Source organism: Sebastes umbrosus, chromosome 3 (genome assembly GCF_015220745.1).
Source record: "Sebastes umbrosus isolate fSebUmb1 chromosome 3, fSebUmb1.pri, whole genome shotgun sequence".
In the NCBI taxonomy this organism is placed as follows: Eukaryota; Metazoa; Chordata; class Actinopteri; order Perciformes; family Sebastidae; genus Sebastes; species Sebastes umbrosus.
The window spans coordinates 16,837,409-16,847,659 of record NC_051271.1 but is presented as its reverse complement, the minus strand read 5'-3'; the positions used below and the strand labels follow the sequence as shown (position 1 = coordinate 16,847,659).

The following is a 10,251-nucleotide window of genomic DNA, read 5'->3' as shown; positions in this document are numbered from 1 at the left end:
TTGAATATTTACAGTTGTGTGTTCATCAGGGCTGGAGCCTGGATTTTAAAAATACTGATGTCATGAGTCCAAATTCTCCGAGCACAACAAGATTTAGACACCAACCAAACTCTGTATCATTTTCTGCATATTTTAAAATCACATTTTAGTAAACTTTGATGCCCCACATTATGGTCTAAATGTTGTTTCAAGCTTTCTCTACACTGCCAGGTGTGGACATTGATAGTGAATACTAAATCCCTTTTATTGTTTTTTTATTATTTTATTTTGTCCCTTAACCAATTTCATGACATTTAATAAAAAAACCCCACCATAATCACCCTCAAAAACCTTGAGATGTGTAAAATGTATGCCGTTGTAGAATGTAAACATGTCATTTAACCAAATTACCTCAGTGTCCTCGATATGTGTTGATGTTATTGGCGGATAATGAGGTTTGTTTCAGGCGCACATTCAAAATCCAGAGATATATCAGGAAATTCTTGCTGAGAAACACGAGGATACCAATTCTGCATTTAAGCTATACTGTGAACTCCTTGGACTCTTTTACAGTCATCTTGGATTTAAATGCATGTATTCACTGCAGGTTTCACTTCTTATAAATGTTATTTTTTTGTTTGCTTAAAAAAACAGTTATAATAATACAATAAATCTTCTGTTCATAAACATTTTGTGACTTCTCAGAGTCAGCAGAGCTTCATGGCTGCATGTGGATGTAGAAATATGTTACAGTTGTTCCTGGATGGTGGAGGGCTGAGTGTCGACCACTTTAGTCATTAATTAACCGCTTTCTTGTGAAAAAGCTTCGACATGTGAGCGTAGCCTTGATGTCGTGTGTTTTTCTTATCAGGCAGCCACCGGCATTCCCACCTTCAAATGTCTGACGTATGTTTTTTTACAGATGCAGCACCTGAAGCCTTCCCACCGACAAAAAACACAACCTGTAACTGCGAGGACATTTCTAATCAATGTTTGTCTTGTGAATCATTTATGACAGATAATAAATGATTAAAATATGACATAGTTGTAATCATAGATTTAATGAAAATAATATAAATGTATTAAGTACATTTAATTTAGTTTATGATGTTTAGTCCTTGAGTATTTATTTATAAATACTTCTTTTTCACTCTTATGACGGCTGAGCAAACTCCATCCACTGATGACAGCCACCAGAGGAGACTGAAAGCTCCGACAGAAATCTAGTAAGTGGACCATGAGTTAAGAATTTTCAGTCAAAGTCAAGAATGAAATTTGAAGCTCAACATGTGTTCAACAACATATTTATAAGCAATCCTGTTTCCTACAAAATTACGGAAGCAACATGAAACAGTTTTGATGTATGGGAGTGTAATATTTAGAGACCAGGCTTATAAACAGATTTAAAGCTGCAGTGGGAAGAAATGGAGCAAATATGAAAAAAGTTATTTTCATAAAACGATCACTACATCCTGACAGTAGTGTATGAGACAGGTAATCTGAAAAAAAGCATGTGCCTCTGGTGTCCTCTGGTGCTGCTAATGGCATCTGCAGGGTTTCACAGACCGGAGGAAAACAACCAATCAGAGCCGAGCTGGAGTCTACCGTCTCTGAGCAGCTGTCAATCACTCGCAAACTCCAATCAAACGGTCAAACAAAGCAGCGATGATCAAATATGAATCAACATTCTGTTACTGTAATGCCTATTTCTCAGAAACATCTTGTAGTGTACTGTTTAGCTGTAAAATGAGAACGTTTATGAGGTGGCAGCCATGTTGAGATCAGTTGAGGAAATACCAAGCACCGCCCACCAGCCGGAGCAAACTTTCTCATGTGTATGTTGCATTTTACTGCTGTAGATGTTTAAGGTTGTGCTAAATGTATCTCCTTTATATACTGTTGGCTAGTTTAATCTACAGCAATGCATCATATTCTATAAGATCATCATATGTTCATGTTCATGTTCATATGAAAAACAGTCTTGTTTTCAGCTTTGTGACGATGCATTTTCCAGCTGATCCTAGAGGCTTTTTAAATTAAAAGTTTATTTAGCTTAAGAAGTAGGAGAATTTCTCAACACATAAAGGAGCACTTCATCCTTCAGTTTATCACAAACATTCAACATCAACACATCTGGAGATACGTGGTTTTCACTGGACAGAGAGGAAATTAAAAACTGTGGTCTGTGAAGTAACTTAAGCTGTCAGACAAATGTAGTGGAGTAAAAAGTACAATATTTACCTCTGAGATGTAGTGGACTAGAAGCATAAATTGGCATTAACTTGAAACACTCATGTGAAGTACCTCCGATTTGTACTTGAGTACTACTTGAGTAAGTAGTTGCAGATGCTGAGTGGTTGGACGAGACAGGGACAAAAACGCTCACCAAACCCAACCCCATAACTCTCACAGCTGGGAGCTAACAAAGTACATTTACTCAACTACTGCACTTTAGTGTTTCTGTTCTCGGTCACTTTCTACTTGTCCTCCACAACATTTCAGAGATGAACAGTGCTTTTTAATCTATTTGTCTGGTGCTGAAGTTGCTTTGATGATTCAGATTTCACATTATGGGGTGAGATAAACTCACTGATATCATCTGATTTCTTTCCATACATTTCTTTTTGTAAGTGACTCCAATACATGGTTTGTTTTGTTGCTAATATGTGTAAGATTTATGTATTTCAGTGTTGTTTTGTTAATGACTTTTATTCTTGTATTTCCCGTCAGAACAGTAGTGTTTTATTTTGAAAGGAAATTTTGAACCATGAATGAAAACGATCAAAATGTCAAGGAACAAGAAAGTTATTCAAACCTTAAAATTGTGTTCTCATCAAAACCTTTGATTCAAAGAGGTTTTCCTCCCCAGTTGTTATTGTAAAATTGCAATAGTTAAGATTTTTATTTTCATATATAACTTTATTTATTATAATAGAAATATACAATTGGTCCCTGATGTTGGCTTAAAAGTGTTTAATCAGTTTCACGACAACGACAGTTACAAGGGTGAAAAGTGTATTTCTTTATTTCTTTATTTGTTCATTTGTTACAGAAAATGAGGAAGGGCATTTTTTATTTTCAATTTTTATTTTTTTTAGAGGGCAACCAACGCCGCCCAGAAGGTGCGCCTTAGGCGACGCCTATATGGCATATGTCCCTTAAGCCGGCCCTGACACACATGGACACATGATATCTCTCCAATTACCAGGTGTATTACTTTATATTCAGTCATTAATATAACAAAGTTTCATTTAAGTTAACAGCACATTGCTTCTGTACTGTTTTGACATATTTAGCTGAATGTGTCTCAGCTGCAGTGACAGGATGTGGAAACGTGACAGCTCACTTCCTGCCAGATGTCAGCAGAGCAGCACACTGTATGGGTGACACAGCCAGTTAGATAGAGCTAGAGAGAGGTTATTTGGGTCAAAGCCCCACCTGCCAAAGTGTGGTTTTAGTGATACTGAGTAACTTAGATATTAATATCATTCTGGGTTAATGCATGACATAAAAACCTCCTTGGCTGCTGCTGTTTTGTAACATTATTCTATAATTTAAGGTCAGTGGCTGATAGAATAGTTTTGAAATGGTGTTTTAAATGCACTTGGCTCGAGAGGCCTTATGTGCGGATCGCCCATAGACTATGTACAGTTGTGTGTATTTCTGTCACATTATGTCACTCTGTCCCTCCCTGCAGCCACTTTCCAACCTCTCCATAACCCATTCAATGTCATTCATCCTGTCCACAAGATGCCCTCTCTTATCTCTTTTCATCCCAGATCCTACCGCTCCCGTCTGCCCTGCAATCACCTCATTCCCCTCACCTGAGCTTACCCGCCCATCTCCCCACCTGCATCTCATGTGCTCATCAGCTCTGCAGTTCTTTCATCAAGTGCTTTTCCTGCTTCAGCCTCCCTACCGAAGCCGAAGGAAACAGTGGAGACACCGGAGTTTTGGTCGGGGACGATAACGTTTCTCGCTGCGGAGCCCTGTCACTTCACAAGACATGGGAAACCTCTGTTGGTCTGGAGGAGCTGCAGCATTAATTTCTGCACAAACGTCCACTGTACATTCACTAAATATTCTCAGAGCTAAACTAACTCTTCTGCAGTGTGTAGTGTGCGTGCATGCTCGTGAGAGTGGAGCGAATGAGCGAGAACGAGCGCGGTGTGTGAGTGAAGGCAAGCAGGCAGAGGAGCAGAGGAGCAGAGTACAGCAAAGACTCTGGCCCTGAAGACCAAAGCTACGATCTCCCCCGCGTCCTCTGACCGAGGCCAACACTGTTTTGCAAGACGGGCTTCACTAGATATAACGGTTTTGACGGTTTTGGTGCTTCCTCGTAGTTTGTGTTGGAGTCTGAGTCTGAACAGCGTAGCCACACGCGAGCGCGCATGAGCCAGCGACCCGCAATGATTTATACGTGTAAAAAGTTACAAACGGTCCTTTTAAGCTGCAGTGACCTGTTTGAAACAGCTCACTCTTCCTGTGGGTGGAAACACTTTGCGGTGTGAAAGCCTGCGGAACAGCAGAGGTCATAACCACACTTGATTGGTGACGTCACACAACATATTAGTAGAGCACACGTTCGTGTTGTTTTTCACAACTCTTCGTCCCGAAGAGACTCAACTCTCTCAGTGTGCAGGAGAATCGATACGACTTCAGTCAGGGAAGAGACCGCTCCTATTAATGTGTGAGTGTTAAATACATTTCTATTCATTGTTCAGTTGCAGAATTTATGTACAGTAGACATGTGTGTGTTTTTTATCGTGACGTTTGTATTGACATTTGAGCCGCAGGCGAGCCGTCAAAGTCACATCAGATGAGAGTTATCACGCTATTCTCCTGTGTTATTCCTTCCGAGCTGGGCCTTTGTCAAAACAGCAACAACGTTTAGCAGCAATACAGACAGTCAAAGGTACACAATCCTTTTGTTTTTTCTCCAGGCATGGGCAATGAGGAGCCTGGCAAATTCCGATTAAGATAATGTATTGTATTTTTTTAAATCATTTTTTGTGATGTACTTTTTAGTTTTGCAGCATGAATTAAAAGCCTAATTAATTATATGTGGAAATCGCCTTTGTGGTCCTTTCCAGCAGACATCCCCACGTAACATTCACCGTCTCAGAGTAGTGTAAAAAAATGCCTCACATAGAAACATAAAAGGCTGTTTCTACATTCTCACCTGAGCACAAAATAGTGTCCTGATCCGACACCCTGAAACGATTGCTGCCACACCTATTGATCCATAAAAATACAAATTCTCTCACACAGTAGGCTACCAAATAACTTCACATTCTACAACATTATCAAGCTAATGTTCAGTTTCATAGCATGTTGTTCATTGTTGACTACATTACGTAGCCTACACAACCTATGGAATATATCAGTCCTGTGACATTACATAGTCAACAAATCAATCTGCCAACGTGGTATTGATCAGATCATATTGAGGGGCCGTCAGCTTTTCAATTTCAGTTAGTGCATTTTATGAGTAGGCCTTTTGTGACGTTACCCACCACAGGGGTCAGAGGTCATTACTCCTCAACCCCCAAAGATATATATATATTTTTTTTTTTCAAAAAGTTCAGCAGTCAAATTCTCAATTTTGACACATTTATAGATGAAAAGTCAAGTCAATAATCACGGTCAATGATAAATAAGTATGATTGATCAGCATGTTTGCCAACCTTCAGACATCATAGTCTAAAATGATGATTAATCAGCCTGAGTTCACTTAAAGGGACTATTTGTAACTTTGTACGTGCACAAATGTAGCGGGTCGTCACACATGCGCGCTCGCATATGCGCGTTCGCGTGTAGCCGCTGTACCCTCCTCCTCTGCCTGCTCGCCTTCACTCAGACAGCTCAGCTCGCTCCACCTCTAGACGTGAACGCGCGTTCACTCCACACTGCAGAAGAGTTAGTTTATATTCTCTGAGAATATCTAGTGAATGCACAGGGGACGTTTGTGCAGAAATAAATGCTGCAGCTCCTCCAGACCAACAGAGGTTTTCCGTGTCTTGGGAAGTAACGGAGCTCTACAGAGATTTACGTTGTCTTCTCGTTACCGACCGGGTGCCGGTGTCTCCTCTGCTCTCTCCGGCTGCGGGCGGAGAGAGCAGGGAGACACGCTGGAGAGCCCCGCTGCCTCAGCCTGCATTTAGGCAGGAAAAGCCAACACTAGGATCAGATCTAAATCATGTTCATGGAGAGACCTTCGTCTGGTCAGCTAACATTACTGCCAAGCAGCTGAAATATAGAGTGATATTGTGGTTTTAGCTGACTTGTGTCGCCTCACTGTTTTGAGTGATGCTCGTTCAGGTATATTTAGAGCGAGCAAGCGCGAGCCCGACGCTGACTTTCGTTGATTTCACGGCCACAGGTGTCGCTGTTAAGAAGCATTTCTGAAAGTTACAAACAGTTCCTTTAAAGAACTGAAATCACTAACTTACCATATTCTATTTGGTGGTTTATGATGCTTTTCAATAATTTTAGCCTATTTGGTATAATATGTAATTTTGTTAATTGTTGTAACAACAACAATCGCTTTGTTCGACATCATGATAATGCAGATTTTTCAACCAGCGATTATGACATTAATGCCAGCTAGACAGAATAAAGCTCTGTCTGTCATGACAGTAGAACTGTACTGAAGGCCTTTCCTTTACTCTGGTGACTCTTTACAGCCATCTGAAGACAGCAGGTATCTGTTAAATCTACAGTATCTGGAGTGATGATTACATTTTGTTCAACCAGCGTCAGACTGTTGTAAAATAACCACAGAACCCTCCGTGCTTATGTGCACATCACACATGTCGTTATGATTAGTTATTCGACACACTCTGCTCTGCATTGCCCGTGCCTGGAGAAATAACTAAAAGGATTGTGCACCTTTGTGTCTTTTGAGAGCTAGATCATAGAGCATTGTGAACATATTCACTGCTTATTAACTGTGAAATAATCTTATTCAAATAAGCTACAGTAGCCTTCTATCATCCTTTTTATGTATCTGGCTCAAACTGGACTCCTGTCTGGAGCGTGGCAGCATGAAATAGGCTACTGGTCCTCTGGTTCACTCTACTGGGTGAAAACAGAACTACAACTACTCGGCTACAGTCTTGCTAGAGGAGTGCAAGGGATCAGGTGGAAGTGTCAGGCTTGTTGAAAGGAGGAGCCACATAGTGCTTCTCACCTGCCGACATAAAGAAACAGCCCATAGTAAGAGTGTGAGAGAGAAAAGTGTCAATTACGTGAGAGTTCTGAATAACATCTGTAGAGACCCTCCCTGTAATTTATCACACACTTTTTGGATAAAAGACATTCATGTGTGTTAATGAAACAAACAAAAACAAAAAAATATCTATTTATGTAGCTATGTATGTATTTATTTAGCCTATTTATCTTCTACCGTTACCCCAATCTTTTTCGTTTTTGAACTACAAATGAATTACGGATTAAACACAAAACAATGACATATACTGTCATCAATAGTAGGGATGCACCGATCTGACTTTTTCAGTCCCGATACTGAACACCGATCCGATACCAGTGTTTAATTAATAAGCTTTATGCCTCACTGTGTGGAAGTCACTGGGATTATTCTGTTATGTGTAAGGAAACATCAGGCTTGACTTAAACACTGCTTTCCTAACTTTGTAAAACAAAATGTAACAAATAAATGCATAGATGTAAATTTACTGCATTGTTATTTATTATTAAAATAATAAATCATACAACTAAAAAATCTTCAAAATTAACAGTAATTTTAATTCATGTGTAAACCTTTTTAATGCAGCAACAAATTGGTCAAAACTTTGATAGGACTTAAAATTCCAGTATACAGTATGATGTAGATAGTATACAAACATAGAATTGAATTGAATAAATCGGCCCCGTTGTCACCGATATCCGATCCAGCTATTTGAGTCAGTGTCGGCCCGATATCCGATCCAGTATCAGTATTGGTGCATCCCTACTCAATATTGCTCAAATCATAACATGGCAAACTAAAGCTCAACAGGCAAAAACAGCTCGCCAAAATTTAGCTTAAGTTTTGAGCGTTATTTAGCCTCCTTCCCGATAAGCTAGTATGACATGGTTGATAACAATAGATTTATTAATTGTCTAGTTTCATATGATGTCAGTATCTTTACTCTAGCTTTAAAACTGAGCCCGCTACAACCTAAAAATGGCAAGTTGCGCTAATGGGTTAAAGAAATTAGTGGCGTTAAAACAAATTTGCGTTAAGTGTTATTATCACGTTAACTTTGACAGCCCTAAAAATAATACATAATTATAATAAAACAGTAATTCTAATTCAAAAAGGAAAAATGGAAAAAAGATATTTAAAACAAAAAAGAAAGAAATATGTTTCATATAATTTAATTTAAAAATATTTATTTTTGTGTTTCCATCTCCTCAGAGGCAGTGGATGTTCAGGGCCTAATAATCAGTGTAAAGGCATGCTGCACAGACAGGCTTCTTGTGTTTATTCACTCAGTGTTACTTATTACAGGCGGCTATTACACTGAAGACTTTTTCAATGGATTCAGACTCACCACATTTTCTGAATCCATTATCGATGTTTCATGAGTGTTTTCTTCTCTTAAATTACACATAATGCCACAAATTCTTTTAAATCGCTTGTAGGTGCTACTTCACGTTCATCATGAGTCTTGAATCTTCTTGTTGGGTCAAAACATTTTTTGCTGTCTGGGACAACAAGAGTCAACTAAACACAAAACAACATATCATGTAGTTGTGTTGCATAATGTTGGGTAAATATTTAGTGGAACTTCCATGACAAAGAGGAACCGGAATAAGCTGATGTTGGAATTTCACTGACAGACACGGACTGTATTTCCTCATTCATCATTTCCTTTAAACTTACTTTACTTAACTGCGGCAGCCAGACTGCAGAGTGACTGGACTCTGATGTTGTCGACACATTTTAATATTCTCCCAACCTTCAGATGAGAGTTTTTCTTTTTATACTTCCGCTCATTATAACTTTGTAGATAAATGTGTAATTTGACGTGAAGCTCACGGTCTCTTTTAATTCCTTTCACGTGACTGTAAACAGGTCTCTGTCTCTACACTGAAGCCATCAACATAGTTGCTGTTTATTTAATGTACTTGAAAAGTAACAGGATTGTTATACCCCCAGAGACAACGTAGTCGGGGGTATATAGCGCTCCACGTGTCTGTCCTTCCGTCCGTTACACTTTCGTTTCCGGAGCAGAACTCGGAAACTATTTAACTTAGGACCTTCAAATTTGGTATGATGGTTGACAGTGTGCCCAGTAGTTAATTAGTTAATGCCCATTAATTCCATTAGTTCCAAAAGGGCAAAACCTCTGGAGCCTACTTTAGTAGGGGTCAAGTGGTGAGCAGGGGTATTTGAGCCATGCTCACTTTTGTCTTGTTGCAGCTGCTCCAGCGTCTCGTCGTGGCTCTAGGAATGGCAATGTTAGTCTGTCGATCCACCCTTTTGATCCAAAGTGAAATATCTCAACAACTATTGGATGGATTGTAATACAGACATTCAAGTTCCCCACAGGATGAATCTCAATGACTTTTCCTTTACTGCCATCATGAAGTTGACATTCTTGGTTTTGTGTGAAATGTCTTAACAACTATTGGATGGATTGCCATGTCCCCCTTTAGGATGAGGTCAATCTAATCTATCTATACTATGTGAGTTGTTCTCCTGTTGCTGCTCTGATGCATTTGTGTTACACTTTTCCTTCAGGTTGATAAAATAACCTGATTTTAGCAGGAAGCCACAATGGCGGCTGAGTACCTTTTGAACACTCTGGAGGATTTAAAAGGTAAACAATTTAGGGACTTCAAGTGGTATCTGCAGCAGCCTGACATCCTGGAAGGCTACGAAGCCATCAAAGTGTCCAAGCTGGAGAAGGCAAAAAGGCGGGACACAGTTCATCTGATGACGACCACCTATAAACTTCCTGGAGCTCTGGAGGTGACCAAGAAGGTTTTAGAGAAGATAAAGAGGAATGATCTGGTACAGAAACTGTCAGACACCAGCTCAGGACCAGAAGGTCAGTCTCACTTTTATTATTTGTATTTTCAGGCAGTAAGAGTGGGTTGACATGAGCTGCTGCATCACAGTGACACATGTAATGGGTTACATATTATAGGAACATATATGTATTTTTTGTATTTTACAAATTGATCATATCATAGTCTTGAGGGGTAGGTAAATGTTTTCATACCGTTACATTTACAGTTGTAGTCCAGTCATCCTCTGTT

General features: G+C 39.5%; 1 protein-coding gene and 1 long non-coding RNA gene across 2 annotated transcripts in view; one reads left to right on the top strand and one right to left on the bottom strand.

Moving 5' to 3' along the window:
* The first annotated feature begins 4,570 nt into the window (after window positions 1–4,570).
* Window positions 4,571–10,251, top strand: part of LOC119485899 (NACHT, LRR and PYD domains-containing protein 12-like) — a 22,247-nt gene continuing 16,566 nt past the window's right edge. Inside the window, exons 1-2 of the mRNA XM_037765731.1 lie at window positions 4,571–4,669; window positions 9,731–10,040. Coding sequence (XP_037621659.1) covers window positions 9,767–10,040 — 274 coding nt within the window. The 5' untranslated portion in view covers window positions 4,571–4,669; window positions 9,731–9,766. The remainder of the gene's footprint in view (window positions 4,670–9,730; window positions 10,041–10,251) is intronic.
* The window catches only part of LOC119485968, a 23,745-nt gene continuing 22,340 nt past the window's right edge, over window positions 8,847–10,251 (bottom strand). Inside the window, exon 3 of the long non-coding RNA XR_005206409.1 lies at window positions 8,847–8,857. This is a non-coding gene — a long non-coding RNA (uncharacterized LOC119485968). The remainder of the gene's footprint in view (window positions 8,858–10,251) is intronic.